Raw genomic sequence first — 17220 nt, 5'->3', positions numbered from 1 at the left:
TGCTTTGCAAGAGTCATGTTATATAGGCTGTAAACCAGTGGGTAGGGAATGAAAAGGTAGAGCACCCACCAGCATGATCTTGTGGAACAAATGCTTGGGTCTACCAAACGAGTCTTGTAGGAGAATTTACTGTAAACAATCTGTTCATGGCTTAAAAGCTAAAGTACAAGAGAATCCTTTCAGAAAAGATGATGCTCTTGTTGAATCAGATGCTTCAAGCCTTAATAATTGTCAGCTCCATTATTTAATTCATGTACAAAGCTGCAGTGTGATTGGGGCATTCAATTCTTCAGTTCAAAATCACCTGCCGAAGCATAAAGTTTCTGATACGAAGGCGGTGTTGATGACATCATTATCGAACAATAATAATAATAATAATAATAATAATAATATCGTAAGTCAAATCGATTATATAAATTTTTTATCATCATTAAGATTTATAAAAAATTATATGTTTAGTTAATTTCATATTACTTAAATTTTATTTATAATTTCTATTCAAATCTATTTACATATTCTATCTCTTCTCGTACAACTAATATTAATTATTTTATTTATTTTGACTATCGCATCAAAAGTCTCCTTGTTACATGCTCATTATATTAAATATTTTTTTCTCATCTTATTATTTACCAAAATGATATTTAGTTGTTCATAAATAACGATATTTCTTTTCCTATCTTTGCTAATAGCTCTACGCATCCATCTAAATATTTTCATCTCGATAATAAAAAAAATTATAAATATTTTTTCTTAATGCCACTACTTAGTTTGTCTCACGACGGTTTTATAAAAAATTTCTTTTAATTTAAAAAAGTATTCGATGATGCCAATACTCAAATTCAATGATGCTAACGCTCAAATTCAAAGTGTCTCGCATTCAAAATTTTCTTTTAATGTCAATACTCAGACTCTTGACACCCTTGCTATTTTAACAATTCTATTCTTATTCTATGAATAATATATTTATTGATCTCTCTAGTATAATAATTGATATAAGATACCTAAGATACATAAAGCTTTTACTTAGAGGGACTTCTTGTTTATTTAATTTAATTATATTTTTAATCTATTCATAGAATCTTTAAAATTATATTTTATATATTCAGTCTTAGTCATATTTAATCTAAAATATTTAGTTTCTAAGGCTTATGTACATAACTTAAGTTATAATTAATTATAGTTAAGCTTTCATCGATTAAGATGATACCATTAGTAAACGACATACTAGAAAGGTCTATCATGTAGGTGAGTAATAAGTTTATTCAGTATTAATTTTTAAAAATAGAAACTTAATGTGGATCCTTAGGGTTAATCCTATGCTAATAAGAAACTTACTAGATATACCATCTATAGTTCTAACACTAACAATTATATTATTATGTATATATTTAATAATATTAATATAATTAGTGGATATATATTTTTTCTAAAATATACCATAATAAATCTCTAAAAACTCTACGATATATTTTCTCTAAGTCAATAAAAATCATATATTAAATTTTTTCTCCGTATACTTTTTATTAATTATCTTAATAAATAAATAGCTTCCAAACATAAAACTAAATTGATTTTTAGATATATTTGTTTCAGGCCTTATATTATTTTTTATAACTCTTTCCTAAAATTTTATAATATTATAATAATTACAAAAACAAAAGTTTCATAATCTCAAGCCTTAATAGACAACAAGAATCTCCCAGGAAAAGCCATCTATTAGATGGCTGACAACAATTACAGCAACTATTCTTAGCTCTGTTCATCGACTCATAAATTAGTGCTTTGTGATTCAAGCAATCAATTTAATGTCGATACAATACATGGTAAGTCAAGCTACCTGAGATTTCAGAAGAACCATACAGACACATCACTTGGTACATGTCATTCAGAAGTGAAAAATGAGATCTAATTTTTGGATGGTCGACAAGTTATTAGCTGCAATAATGTTCCAATTATTGGCAGAAACATACGGAAATGAAAGTACCTACTGTGCTATCTCATACATCAAACTCTTCTGGTAGTAGTGCCATTTGGAAGATCTTCCAAGGTAGTAGTTCCACACTCCTTCAGCCATGTTATCTACCTTGAGCAATTCAACACCCTCATCGAAAGCACCAGTACCATTTCCTGCCTGTAATTTCCCTGCAAAGTTGATCGGTTCGCCGTCTTCCCCTGGCAAACTGTTAGACCATCCAATATCTGACTTGAAGAAGAAACAGGCCACTCTAATTTTGTTGTTATATACACCGCAATTTATTTCATCATAAACCTTGATCACTCGAGGCGCAGAATTTTCTCCATTGCTGAAGAAGACTTCTTTGGCTGCCTCTTTACCTGACAAAATAAATAGGTACACTGCCATGGAACATACTGAGGTAGAAATCAAAAGAGGAAAGAAGAAGCCGAGGATTTTTGAGAAAAGTGGACAAAATAATGACAGAAGAATGGCAATCAAGACAGACGAGGCAAGCAAAAAACTATTATGCAATCCAGTCTCCCAGCGAGTATGGAGGGCTTTCATCATCAGTACGAAGAGATTGCTAACCATGGCTACTTAAGATCACAAAATGAGCCCGCAGAAGTGAGCTTATAGAAGGGAATATATTCTCTAACTTCATGGTGCATCATTCTTACAGGTTGGAAGCTAGTGGAAGTAAAGTTTAAAGGGAGAATCTTCCTTTATAATTGAAGAATAAAACTGTCGTGAAGAATAAATAGGATGCTTGAGAACTAAATCAACAAGAAACAACATATCTTCAGATGAAAGTCTCAGAACCTGATGTACAAAGATCTTTTCCAAATTTTTTGATGTAAATAAAAATGGCACTCTGCTGCTACGGTTTAACCATCTAATTTAGACTCTCGAGTGACATAAACATACTATCACCCAATCAAGGTAATTGAATAGTGTTCATTTTCATGATACTTGAGGAGAAGGAGACAACATAATTCTGACTTCACTTGCATGTGATTCTTTCATGATATGAGCCCTTCATTTGCGCAATTTCTCTCATTCATGATCAAGATTGTCTAAGTATGTTTTCTCAGGTATTTGTTGCACAACAGAGCTTGAAGCCATACAAAAGAATCTGATTCTTACAAATAACACATATCTACTCTAGTTGTTCCTCAACCAGAAGCTATTACTGCTTGCAGCAATAATGCAATCATGACCAACCTTATATCTAGCAATATAGAATGCAAAACAAGAGCAATTGATATTGTAGTCATTTCAGGAGGATCAAGCACTAGCAGATGAAACAGAGACTATTCATACTTTTTTATCTCTTAATGCACAACTAGAATAATCAATTAACAGCCCTTAGAAAAAAAAAACTCGTACCTTAGATTACATTCAGAGAGGAAATAATCTTATTAGAATGATTCTGCTCTTCAATCTTACTGTTTCAAAATCAGTAATGGTGAATTCTATAATGTAATGGCCCACATCATATTTTACAGCACAATCTTCTTTTTCATCATTCACTTTGTGCCGGTTGGATGAACATGCAAAAGGGGATATCTGGTCTCTAAGCTTTTTGAACGTTTGATGTGATTAAATGTAGCCAATTTTTTATCCGAGGATATATCATTGAGTTTTCAATTAGTAACGCCAAAGCATTATCATTCATTTAAATTTTGGGTTCTAGCCTTTGTGTATGTATGGTAATGAGACATAGCATCCTTTACTATGTAGTCAAAGCACAAAAGCAACAGGTTAGTTCTGTCTCCAAGGCCCATGTGGGGTGTTTGTCTAATTTTAGGAGAACCTTCAAAACCCACTACTGTTTGGGAGAAATTACCAGGAAATCAGCTCACATTAGGTTTTTGATCTTCTTGCACTCTAAATGTAGCCAAGCCGAAAAGCAACATCAAGTCTAAATAGTTGGCAGAACTGAGACTATTGCTCAAAAGTTCAAGATTCCTTTGAAACTGTAAGATCCATTTTGAAGGGGATAAAGATTGGAGATGTTTTAAGAATTAAGTCTGAGTTAGAGGCCACATTTCAATTGCCTTATTCAATACAAAACATCAAGGTCCAATTATGTATGATGAAGAGGAGAACAAGTAAGACAAAACAGTTGTAAGAAATTTGAGTGCTTATAATTATTTCCTCTACTGAATGTAACACAAGGTACAAAATCTTGAATTCGAGAATTCGTGCTGATTCAAAACAATCTTCTTGAATCAACACAATCTACCAAGGACCAATTATTTGTTTCTTTCCAAGAAGCTTTCTACTGGTTTTTGTGTTAATTCAAGATTGTTCCCCGATTAGGGTTGAAGCACATATAGTCTTCTCATATTCCATCAGATTAACCTAATCACCCGTTCCATTAGTTTCACTACAATTTCTCCAGGAGAGGAACGTTTGTCCAAATATCTCCCATGTTTTGAGTTCTCGAGTTCTGATCTAGCATTAAAGAATTCCCTTTCTCAGGAAAATCATCATGTGGTCAAGGAATCCATCAGGAGCGTCCAACTCGAAGTGTTCGATTGGCTACTCCGAACCAGATCGATCTTGTATATGAAAAAGGGAAGGTTTGCCGGTCAGCCATTACAGACGGCGAGGACATGAACTTGATACCAAACGAAGTGAAAAGGAGGAAAAGAACGATGGATGGCGTCTTTGGGCATCAGAGAGAGAAGGGAAAGAAGGGAGAGGTAGAGATACCTACCATCATCATCAGGGAGGGAGTCTCATGTTTCCATTCCTCATCCACACCATTGATGAGGGATGCCCAGCTGCTGCTCTGCCGGCTTCGTCTTCTTCCTCCTCCGCGAACATCTCCGGATGGGAAGAGGATATGTATGACATGTCACACTGTGAAGTGACCGTTAGGCTGGGCAAGCCGTTATTTGAACCCCGCGCGCTCCTTCGGGATTCAAAAACTATAGCCGTTGGAAGCCCGCAGCTCGCTTGTGACCGTTGGGAATCGATCGCTGTTTTAACAGCCTCGACCTCGACAGAGGGGCACAGCGCACTCCTCTTCTCTCTCTTTCCTCGCTCTGCTTCCTCCGTCTCCTTTCTCTCGGTGAAAGAAGAGCTCGACAGAAAGATGAACGACCTGATGACCAAATCCTTCTACAGCTACGCCGACCTCAAGAAAGAGGCCCTCAAGGACCTGGAGTCCGGCGCGGCCGACGACGTCGCGATTGAGATGGCCGCCGGTGACGCCGACGGTCACCTCCGGCACTTCTTCGAGGAGGCCGGGCTCGCCAAGGAGGAGATGGCCGCCATCCGAGACCTGCTCGCTCGGCTCCAGGCTGCCAACGAGGAGAGCAAGTCCCTCCACCAGCCGGAGGCTCTCCGCGGCCTCCGCGATCGCATCAATGCCGACATCGTGCGGGTGCTCAAGACGGCCCGTGGTATCCGCGGCCGGCTCGAGGCCATGGACCGGTCCAACGCGGCCAACCGGCGGCTGTCTGGCTGCCGCGAGGGCACTCCCGTCGACCGGACCCGGACCGCGGTCACCAACGGGCTGCGGATAAAGCTCAAGGAGCTGATGATGGAGTTCCAGGCGCTGCGGCAGCGGATGATGGCGGAGTATAGGGAGACGGTGGAGCGGCGCTATTTCACGGTGACGGGGGAGGCCCCCGAGGAGGAGGTGATCGAGCGGATCATCGCCAACGGGGAGAGCGAGGGGATGGTGAAGAAGGCGATGCTGGAGCACGGGCGAGGGAAGGTGCTGGCCACGGTACACGAGATCCAGGACCGGCACGACGCGGCCAAGGAGGTGGAGCGCAGCCTGCTGGAGCTGCACCAGGTGTTCCTGGACATGGCGGTGATGGTGGAGGCCCAGGGGGAGCAGATGGACGACATCGAGCACCACGTCGCCAGCGCCGCCCACTACGTCAAGGACGGCACCAGGGAGCTCAAGTGCGCCAAGGAGTACCAGAGGAGCAGCCGCAAGTGGCTCTGCATCGGCATCATCCTGCTCCTCCTGATCATACTGGTTATAGTCATCCCCATCGCCACCAGCTTCAGCAAGTCTTAGACGCTCAGGCACCGATTTCTCTATTAGCGGGCGAGGTTCTTCTTTTGGGGTCTGGAGTTCCGCTCAAGCTCCTCTTTTGGGAGAAGTCAGCTTGGCTTTGTTGCAGTCAAAGTTTCATGAAAAGTTTCGAGTGTCGTTCTAGAAAAGAAAACAAAATAAACTTACAATTCCTCCAATTTATATTGATGTTTGTGCTACCTGTATAGAATATATATATATATATATATATATATATATATATATTAGTTCATAAACAAACATATGTCACATGTTAATCGGATCTTAACTAAGCATATGAAATTTCGAGAAATAGATAAAAAATTAATCATAATAAAGGGATAAAACAATTAGTCATATAGTAAGCAAATAACACTGTTAAACCAATTAATAACAATAAACAATACTCGATAAACGAGCCTATAAAATCATCATTTCTGACCATTGGCCATCGTTGCGCAACGTGTCATATAAAGAATGGTCCTGTCCATAATCGTCCGACGGCTCGGTGAAGAGATAAGATGGGGACGCGGGGCCCGAGGAAGCACAGCGAGTGGCCGTGGAGGCGGGGGTTGGAGATGGGGCTTCTGCGGCTGTGAGCGTGCGCAGCTTCTCCCCCTCCCTTTACCATTTAAGCCCGTCAGGAGTGTCTCTCTCTCTCTCTCCAACTTCTACCCATTCATCTCCTTGTTTCTTTCCACTCCATCCGGGCAGCTTCGTCTTACAGGTTCCTCTCTTTCCCTGCTTAGTTTTATTCAGCGCAGTCGCAGCAATCTTTGTTAGATTAGTTGTGCATTAAGGAAGACGATGGAGATATATTATTAGTGCATGATACGCGAATTCATTAGCTTCACTGTTGGAGCAGATAGGCTACTCGTAATCTTAAAGCATTAACATGATGCAGAGGTTTAGCTCTCTCTGTCTCTCTTCCTTTTAGCCCTGTAGCTATTGGCTTTGATCATCTTAAGAAGGCAGTATCCTGTTATCAGGGAGTAGGCTAAGCTGGAATTAGTTTCTTCTGAGGTTTAGAGCAAGGAAGAGTTGCATTACTACTTGTATCGGTATGAATCACTTGTTGTTAAGCAGGTGTAAGTTTACTTAGATACGTTAACCCTTCTCTTCATTCAAAACAGTTTCATGCTGAGACTGGTTTCTAGTTTCAAATGGCATGTATTACGTACTGCAAAAGGTTCGGATGTCTCCCATTACTCTCCTTTGGAAGGAATTTAGTGCTCATCATGCATTTCAATTGCTAGTCATTGAGATTTGAGACATCGAGCATTTTAGCTGGATGTTGTGTTGTTTGTGTTGAACAGTAGGTTGACAGATTAAGCATTCGGCTGCAGATGAGCATCTTAAACCAGTCCATCAGTCCAAATGGACAACCGGCATTCCCCCTTAAAGGTTCTGCCGCACAAGACGCCTGTCAAAATGTTCAAATGGCCTTGCCATTGCGTAAGACTTCCACCCTGAAGGCATACCGATCGAGCTCCATGAAGAAAGCTTCCTCTGTTCGTGGTGCATCTGATGTTGGATCTCGGACTGATCGACACATTGACATACTAGATGGATTCACCAGCAGCATTCGCAACCTGCCTCATCTACTCCAGCTTGAAAACCAATCTGAGAATGCAGAGAGATGCAAGATATCAGTGTGCAGCATGAAATTCCAGCCCTTCAATCCAAGTTTCATGCATGCCTTTGTGGAGAATGAGGAATTCTGTGAGACAGAAGATGTTGGCAAAGAGTCTGATCGAGGCTCCTTCAAGCCAAGTGATGTTCTTGTCATCTCTGTTTCATCTGCTGTGGAGCTGGATGACCGACAGATGGATCTCATCACTAGGAAGATGCAGAAGCTGACAGGATTCAGAAAGTTGAGGCTGGAAAACATCGTTGATCCATCGTTAATTGCAGGGTTTGTCATCAGCTACTGCAGCGATGGGTCTCATGTTATCGATCTAAGCGTGAAAGGTCAGTTGGCTACACTAGCAGCCCGGCTCGAATCGTCGGATCAGAAGACTGCCACCACTGTGCAAAGCTGGAGTTTCCCAAGCAACACGAGCTAAACTGATCATATACAAACTCATGAGTCCGGACAATGAACTCAAGGAAGCAAGATCTTGATCTTGTTCTGCTCAACTCTAAATTTTTGGTTTCAGAGATGTGGATACAAGCAGGCTCTTACTACCTCTTTCATGTATTGACAGTGAACCTATTAATGGAGTTGTTGTATGCATCAAGTTTTGACTGTTTCTTGCAGAGTTTATCTCAGTTTAGATCAAGAGATGCGACTGCCAATTAGCCTTATATGTTTTGACCTGATGTGTAAGATATCTGATGCCATCACCTTACCACCCCAATTTGCTATGGTTGTTCTTCAAACCCAGGTTTTTGAACTGTTGCACATAAGAGATTTCAAGGTCGATAAGATTTAGATGACAAATGCATGCTGATGCATAAGCCCAAATGAATCTTAACACTTCTTGTGAATCACATGGTGTGCGGAACCAAGTGTTACAGGGGGAATAAAAACACAGTTTACTGCGATTCATGTGCCATGAATGAAACTATAACTTGGGTTGTGTTTGATGACCCCAAGAAGCCTCGAAGCTTTAAATGCTGTTGTTGCAGAAGCAAGTTTCTCATGCAACATGTGCTTCCGACTGAAACCGTATCTGTGGCAGATGCAATGCACAATCCATGTGCTTTCTTGGCCGGTTGAACTTGGAAGGAAGATGAGATGATGGTTGTCGTGTGAGAAGGGCAACTTTCCGGTGGCCTCCTTCGGGGGATCCCGTGAACGGGCGATCCTATATGTTCTTAAGCATTCATCGTCGTCTCGATCGAGCACCGAGAGTGATGTCGATTCAGCTTAGCCTTGCCGTGCCGCGACTCCGAGAGGGCCACCTCGGCGGTCCTCGAGGAATCGTCTCCGAGTCGTCGCCGTGTTCCTAAACGTGCGACGGAGTCGCCCACGCACCGCGGATCCGAATTTGACTTTTGAACTTGATACAGCATAATCTTCCAATGAGAATAACCCACGTCAGAGGTAAACGCGACGGTTCCGACGGCAAGTACGACTCGATTCCCGCAGCCGATCAGGGCATGGTGGCCACATGGGATAGCACGAGGAAAAGGTACAAGGCGTGGGGGAAGAGAAGACGGACGCGGTGACAGTTTGACTGCTCCTGCCCTCGTCCCTCCTTCCCCTCCACCTTCCTCCGGCCGTAATACCACATCAGCAGCCATAAAAGAAGGAGCGAGGAGGCGGAGGGCGACGACTATCGATCCAGCTCGATCGATGGCATCTTCATCTTGTGCCTTGGAGCTGCGTGCGGCAGGGCTGGCCAGGGAACTCCTTCATGTTAGGGAGAAGCAAGGCGGCGCTTCGAGCTGCCATCTCGCGCCATGGGGGAGGAGGACGATGGGTGCAAAAGCTAGCCTGAGGGCCTCCCAAGCGGCGGGACACAGCGCGACGAAGGGGATCTCCTCCTCCTCTGCCTGCCTGGAGCGTTCTTTTCCTAAGGAGCAACGGAGGGAGCCCGTGACACCCGAACAGGTGGACCAGTGGATGACGGAATCCATCGGGGAGGTAGAGATCGCATCTGCTCCCTTCTGCAATCTTTCTTCCTTGTTTGCTTGGCATTTGCTGACCTCAATTGCATTGTTGTGCAGATAGTCCGGAACGTAGGGGAAGAGCCCTTTCTCATGCGCATCTTCTCCAGCGGCGGCGCGCCCGGCGTGCGACTGGAGAGCGAAGCGGCATTGCCGGAGAGCTGGCCGCGGATCAAGAAGAGGTGGGACCGGGAGAGCCGCACCCCCGACGCGGTCATCCTGGTGGAGGTGCTCGAACAGGAGGAGGGGGAGAGCGGGGCGGAGGCAGATGAGGCCACGGCAAACTGTGGCGTGGCCGGTGGCGCCCGCAGGACGTGGGGGCTGGTAGCGCAAGGGCGCGGCATGGACTCCGCGGCGTGCTACATCCTCGACACCACCCGCGTGAAGTCGTCGCTGGGATTTTGCACTCACTTCTGCCTCGCGAGAGCCAAATGTTTCGGAGAAGCCGTCCATGTGCAGCTCAGGAACACTTGGTTGCAGCGGACGGGGTAACGGTGCTCGCCATGAATGTGATAAAAAGAAGATCATGAGATAAACATGAAACGATAGCTTTCTATTTCTTACCTCCCTAATCAATTTATAATTGAGGATTAATCATAAATTTAAATATATAATTTGATTGTATAATTTAAGTATATAATTGAGATTTTTTTTTTCAACATCTATATAAATATAAATTATCTTAATGAATAAAACAAGTTTCTCAATTCTTTATGATATCATAATCCTCTTCAAGTTAAAAAAAAAAAAAAAAATCCTTCATCACTTTATCTCTTATCTTTCAGAACTTGTTAATCTATCTGGTGAAATCTGCTGCTATTATTGTCGCTACAAAAGTAATCCTTTCCTTCATGATCTAGATTAGCATCCGAGTTCCTCGAGGTACTTCTTTATCTTTCTTACCACCGACATGTTCTATTCATCCCATGACTCTATTCATCGTAACTCCTCACTGTTCTTGTCATTATTATCGTTGCCATTGCAACTTCTCTTATAGTCACATATGTTGTCAGCCTTGCTAGTACCACCAATTAATACTACATCCGATCATCGATCTTATTATCAGCCATGAACATCGCTGTCGACTTTGTTGGTGTCCTCGAATGCCTCCTTTGATGCAGATCATATATGTATGGATCATTGGTTAAACCAACTAGATACTCTGTTTGTGTGCTCCCCTTCACTTGTTATTACTACCGATGCTATTCGATCTAATTCGTTATCTCCGTCGATCGTGATATGTAACTTGCCCCTTGTACTTTGTTATCACCATCGATGATCGACAGCCTCATTCACATAGGTCTTGAGGCCTTCTTGATTCAAGCAAGACCTCATCTTCCTTGTTGCCCTAACGACAATGATTTATCAAAAGAAAGGCTTTCTCCAAATCTACAATTCCCAGATCTATTTATCATCGAGTCTTCTTCCTCTCTGGATCAAAAACACCTCCTTAAATAGTAATTCTTTAGCAACATCGTTCTTCCTATAAAATTCTCCCTTAAGCACATCTCAAATTTAATCTTTTCTAATAATAAATCAGATCACCATCATGTATCAAATCATTAGTCAGTTCTAAATTTTTTCTTTGTGGATTAAAACATCTTCTACAACCGATACTTCAATTATTATTTTCTCAAAAAATAATAGTTCATCTCAATTTACAAGACTTATATTTATCAATACAATAACTCTGATTCTCTTCAAACTATCCAAATACAATCTTGGCGAGTATAATTCACTAACATTCTCTTTGGATATAATATATTAGGCTATATTTATGGCTCTCTTAGTTGTCCATTAGAAAAGATCCAAATATTAGGAGAATATATCCCAATAGCAAATCCTAATAACAAGTTATAACTATGATAATATTATCTTATTCTATAAGTTATTCAAGCCCCAATCCCTGGCTTGGTAGCACTATTAATTTATTTATATAATGCTATAGTAGAAGCATTGTTCAATTTACAAACCATTTTCGTCGATCGCTCTCGCACTCGCATGTGAATTCTTTTATCTACTTTAAAGAAAATAACACAAGAGGAAAGTACTATTATTGATTATACGTAAAATTAAAAGTTATCATAGATGATTTGGCTTTAATAGGTCATCCCCTAAGTGATAAAAAATTATTATTTATACTTTCAATAGCCTAGAAGATGAATAAAAGGAACTAGTGATAGTTCGGGCATATGACTCACTAATATTATTTGAAAAACTATATAATAAATTGATTAATCATAAACATATATGAAACAAAAAGAGAAGATGACGTAACTAATTATCATAATTCAATTCAATCAAAAATTCAAAAGAAAAGACAATCAAAGTAATAAAAATTTCAATAAAGAATCAAACGAGATATCTCATGAACATATATGGGTAACACATAGAGTTATTATTCTCTATTACACTATCTACTCTCCAATCATGATAATAATCAATCCAAATAACTAAGATAATAATTTTAACTATAACGATCAACAGTTTTGGCATCCCAATAATATCAATCAACAAAAAGTTATCTACTGACTTTGTGACAAAATTAGAAATGTAGTAAAAGTTTATCGGTCTCGACCCAAGCCTATTATTATACTCAATTAGCCTTAAGCAAACATTATGACTACTCTGATTGCTCATCCAAGAAATTAGACTATTGACTTTGGTACTTCTCGTTATATCACTTCTAATTTATAAAACATATTTATCTATAATGACATTAGAGGTAATGAAGATATTATCAATGGTGATGGTAATCGAATTCTTATTACTTATACTAGTTCCATAACACTTAATTTATACATAAATACTTTTACACTCGATGATGTTTTGTATATATCTCACAGTAAAAAAATATTTATTTTTTTTTCTTAATTCTATAAATAAAATAAGACCTCTATTTATTCTTTCATAACTTGTTTCTTGTAAAGAGTCTTTCGTTCGAGGCTAGAATCAAAATGACATCTATGAGTGACCATCATTTTCATAAATCACTTAGCCAATTACTTTTTCTTTAGTTGTTACTCTAATTGATGTGTGACATAGTCGCCTTGGTTATCCGTCATCATTCATTCAATAATAGCTAATTTCTCATTACTCTCAACTTCTAAATCAATTAAAATTATAACTCATTGTAATGACTTCCTTAGTAATAAAAATTATAGACTATCTTTTGGAACATCTTCCATATCCTATTCTAAACCATTTGAAATTATATATACCGATATCTGGAACCCTACCCCAACCATTTCTTTTGACAATTTTAGATTTTATATCGTTTTGATATATTACTTTACTAAATATACATAATTATACCATCTCAAACATAAATCTAAAGTTACTATAATCTTTACTCATTTTAGAAAGGTGATCAAGAACTTCCTCCAATCTATAATTAAAATAGTTTACTATGATGGAGGAGGTGAATACTAAACTCTAATAACTTATCTCTCATCATATAATATATAATATTTTAAGTTACTACCATGCATACTTCAACTAATTAGCTTTGTCGAATGAAAATATCGACACAGTTAAAACTGGTCTTACCCTCTTACACTAAGTCTCCATGTCACTAACCTTTTGGATAGTAGTCTTTCAAACTATAGCCTATCTCATTAACTACATGCTCACTACAGTCCTACAATACTAATCATCATTTGAAAAGTGATTTCATAAAATCTCAAACCTCTAAAAACTCAAGTTATTTGGATGTTTATGTCATTCCTAGCTACGATCCTATGCTTCACATAAGTTAACGCCAAGATCCATGCCTTGCATCTTTATCAGGTACTCCCTTGAACATAATACTTTTCGGTACTATGATCCTTAAACTCACAAGGTCTTTGTTTTATTTCATGTTATTTTTGTTGAGTCCATATTTTCCTTCTAAAATTTTGCTCTTTCAACAATACCATCCATCAATAGATTCATACGAGTACACCTCAAACCCCCTTAATCCCATCTCTCATCACATCAACCAACAATTCTTCATTAGGCTTGCACTCCTTTATTACTCTAGTTCAGTAATAGATGATGTTTTTGTCCCTTCCTTGACCAAGTGGCACCAAAGTATATCAACCTGATCAGGTATGTATTAGTAACTCTCTACTAATTCTTATACCTTTAATATAACCTAATAATATCACTGAGCTTAGACATCACATGACCACATGCTCAAAAAATGACATCTTCAAATTATGTCAAATCCTTGATTTTCATACTACCAGAAGCTCTCTATTTAAGCCTATTGAACTCATAATCATCATTCAAACCTAAAAATCTTTAATATCATATGTGAAGAATATAATGCCCTACTCTATAATATCACATGAACTCTTGTATTATTTCATATCACATAAAATATTATTAGGTATAAGTGGATCTTTCGAATTAAATAAAACTCAGATGGATCCATTACCAAATACAAAGTATATCTAGTGGCTAAATAGTTTCATCAACGACTTAGTATTGATTTCACATAAACCTTTGGTCCAGTTATGAAATCGATGACAATCCGACTATCCTAAGTTCGTTGTCACTTAAGACTAGCATATACACCAACTAAATATTAACAATGCTTTCTTATATGAGATCTTAATTGAATATGTTCTATGCAATAATCCCTTAGCTTCATCCACCCTCAATTTTCAAACCATATTTATAAACTATGAAAAGCTATTTATGAACTTTGTCAAGCTTTAAGAGATTGGTATATTGAACTTGGCTCTTTTTTATGTCAATCAACTTTGTGAACTCTACGTCTGACACCTCTTTATTCCTACAATAATAAAAGAAATATATTATATATCCATTGGTTTATATGAATGATATTATCATAATTTTATGGAGATCAAATAATTTCTTAAGTATATTCACATCTTTTAAACTTTTTCTATCTCAAAATAAAATAAGTACATCTATTCTTAAAAATGAATACTTAAAATGTTAAATAAAACCTCACTCTTCATCGTTAAATTAGTCAAATTATATAATTATAATTATACTATAGATCTCATACAAGTACTTAGATTATTTACGGTATTTATCTCTTAAACATCATAGAACCAACAAACTATCCAAAACATTCATAACACTCAATTTTCTTGTATTATAAATATATTTAAATTTATTTTTATTGATCTCTATTTTTAAATTATTATTAATTTAAATATGTTAGCTCTCTCTAAATATAATCACCATTCTAAAGTATAACTTAGTTGATCATTGCCATCAAATTAATTATGAAAGCCATCACATGACATCAAGATATAATAAACGATAATGCTCATTTGAATCTTTTCATATCCTTTCGTTTCGTTTATGATAGATCAAAAATTCTAAAATTCTTACCAAACCCAATAAATCATAAATCAAGATGTTAAATTTTTAATTTAGCTCAAGAGAAGCATATATAAAAATCCACTATACTAATTGTTTTACTTTTTTATCTTCCCTTTCTAGTATACCAATTTTCAATTCTCCTTGGTCAGATTCACATTTGCAATTAGTGATAATCTAGCAAAAATGCCTACATATACAAATATGAAATTAGCAGTTGTTTCCACTCATTTTTGTGTTTGAATCCTTACCAAAGGGTTGTTGACATCTCAAAGTAGTTTAAAAAGATGTTATCTTAAATATTAATCATTCTTAGAGGTTTGAGCAGCCTCAATTTCTGTCAGCATTTTGTTGTTTTTCTTTATCAATTTACAGCCAAAAGAGGCTAAATTTGAAATAGTAACCTTTTAACTTTTAAGAGTGACTCTGACTATCATCTTATCTTTATAAATTGAATTGGTTTTTAATTTTGGAGCTCTTGTCTCTGTCTTCTTGCTCATCTTTCTCTCCCAAAGTATGTTGTATGAGTGCTCTTATGATCAGTAAGGCCTAAGCTTAAGTATGAGATGTCATTGGGACATGGTGGCAGCAAGGCATGGAATGGCTTCCACACACCAAAATGGGCCAAACTACTTGACATTGTGAAGAAGATCTTTAGTGAGGGTTCAAGGAAAGGCTGCAATTTTGTGTCAGCAATAGAGATGCTACTTAGATGGGCCTCAGCTTCTGTTGCTCATTTTAATATGTTGCATGAGTATGCATACAAGATGAATATTAGAAAGAAAAAAAATCAATGTACTTAATTTATTAATCAAAAGAGTTGCTTCCTGTTTTTTTGTTTGTCATCTATAGTTTTTGATGGAAGAGAATATTGTAATGATGGTAGAAAATAAAAGGAAAAGATAGCATCATGGGTTATTTATTCAGTCCATATTAGGTTTCTCTTACTGTGCTTGATTTGGATTTAATGAAATAGAGACAGTTCCATGGATTCTGATACCATGATGAATTATTGGATTGGATTACTAGTCATACTAAAAGTTTAACCTATTAGAAAAGGGCCAGAACTCTGCTGTTTTGATTCAAAGGATAATTTAATGTAAGTGCTTGAACTACCATTTATCATAATCACAAGCATTAGCATGTGTTTTGGCATATCCATTTGCATGGTTTGACACTAATTCATGCTACTTCTGCCACTTTGTAAATAGTTCTCCAAATTCAATTCTCTAATCCAAGTTGGCCAATCTAATTAAAATTTAATTTTTAACTTAACTTTTTTTTTATTAAGGAAAGAAGCATACTAATCTGATTTGATTCATTTCCGAAAATACACTTACCAGAGAGAATCATGTTGGGCGAGAAGATTTTCGGTATAGATAATTTTGAGACGTAAACTTTTCATAAAATTATTATCAGAATTATGTTCGATTAATCCCTTCAACATTGAAGTTAGAAGGATGATGACGATGATGACGATACTAGCTAAGTATGGATTCATTGAATGACTACAGCTAATAAGTTGGGCCTGATATGCTTTGATCCTTTTTCATGTACCATCAAATCAATCATCTCAATATGATCCAAGCAGAAAACCACATACCAAAATGGGTGATTGTGATGCCAATGTCCTGCAAATTGATGGCACTCAAACCACAGAAAAAAGAAAGAAAGAAAAAAAAAATAGTAAATCAATCATCTGGTTTGGAACACCATGGCCATTCATGTCCCTTTCTTCTTTGACTCATTGGAAGCTTAAAGACATGATTCACAAATCAAAAGAGAGATCATAAGGACAATCATTAGAGTCAAAAAGGTGCGATGCTTGGAACAATGAACCAAATGAATCTCTTTTTGATGGCTTTGTCGTCGGATGATTGTCATGGAACCTACAATTTTCTGGAATTAAAGAAAGAATCAAAGTGCTATAGTGAATCCAATGTCATTTTTACATGCACATGATTTTTTGATAATTTTTTGTTTAAATCATAGAAAGAAAATTAGGTTTTATCTTTATAATCTTTTTCTCGAAAGATGCATATTGGTTGAATGCTATCGTATTCTATAACAATAATAAGTCGTAATATCCTAATTATAACTTATCGATATAGACTAGTATTATTTTGATTTTTTTCCAAAATATCAAAATTATTTCAATAAAACTTAATGATCTTTTTACATAGACTAATCCATTTGTTTTTTTTTTAATGTCAACCCATTTTTATAGCTAAAAATAACCCCTAATAATATCGCATCGCATAAAAAA

General features: G+C 37.6%; 3 protein-coding genes across 5 annotated transcripts; all 3 read left to right on the top strand.

Annotated features, from left to right (window-relative positions):
- The first annotated feature begins 4912 nt into the window (after positions 1-4912).
- Positions 4913-6178, top strand: LOC135598884 (syntaxin-111-like). Its single transcript, XM_065093310.1, has one exon. It carries the CDS (start codon positions 5064-5066, stop codon positions 6000-6002), a length of 939 nt encoding a protein of 312 aa, XP_064949382.1. The 5' UTR covers positions 4913-5063; the 3' UTR covers positions 6003-6178.
- Positions 6179-6569: 391 nt separating this feature from the next.
- On the top strand, positions 6570-8306 carry LOC135585489 (ATP synthase subunit delta, chloroplastic-like). 3 transcript variants are annotated; one of them, XM_065093311.1, is made up of 2 exons: positions 6570-6726; positions 7346-8306. In XM_065093311.1, exon 2 carries the CDS (start codon positions 7346-7348, stop codon positions 8063-8065), a length of 720 nt encoding a protein of 239 aa, XP_064949383.1. In that variant the 5' UTR covers positions 6570-6726; the 3' UTR covers positions 8066-8306. The 3 variants fall into 3 exon arrangements, with proteins under 3 accessions (XP_064949383.1, XP_064949384.1, XP_064949385.1); XM_065093312.1 differs by having other exon boundaries at positions 6571-6726; positions 7316-8306; XM_065093313.1 differs by having other exon boundaries at positions 6576-6726; positions 7319-8306.
- A 137-nt stretch (positions 8307-8443) lies between these two features.
- On the top strand, positions 8444-10241 carry LOC103997286 (uncharacterized). The gene is made up of 2 exons (XM_009418455.3): positions 8444-9591; positions 9675-10241. Exons 1-2 carry the CDS (start codon positions 9301-9303, stop codon positions 10104-10106), a joined length of 723 nt encoding a protein of 240 aa, XP_009416730.2. The 5' UTR covers positions 8444-9300; the 3' UTR covers positions 10107-10241.
- Positions 10242-17220: the final 6979 nt, after the last annotated feature.

Source organism: Musa acuminata, chromosome BXJ2-1 (assembly GCF_036884655.1).
Source record: "Musa acuminata AAA Group cultivar baxijiao chromosome BXJ2-1, Cavendish_Baxijiao_AAA, whole genome shotgun sequence".
Taxonomy (NCBI): domain Eukaryota; kingdom Viridiplantae; phylum Streptophyta; class Magnoliopsida; order Zingiberales; family Musaceae; genus Musa; species Musa acuminata.
This window is presented reverse-complemented; position numbering and strand designations above follow the sequence as displayed.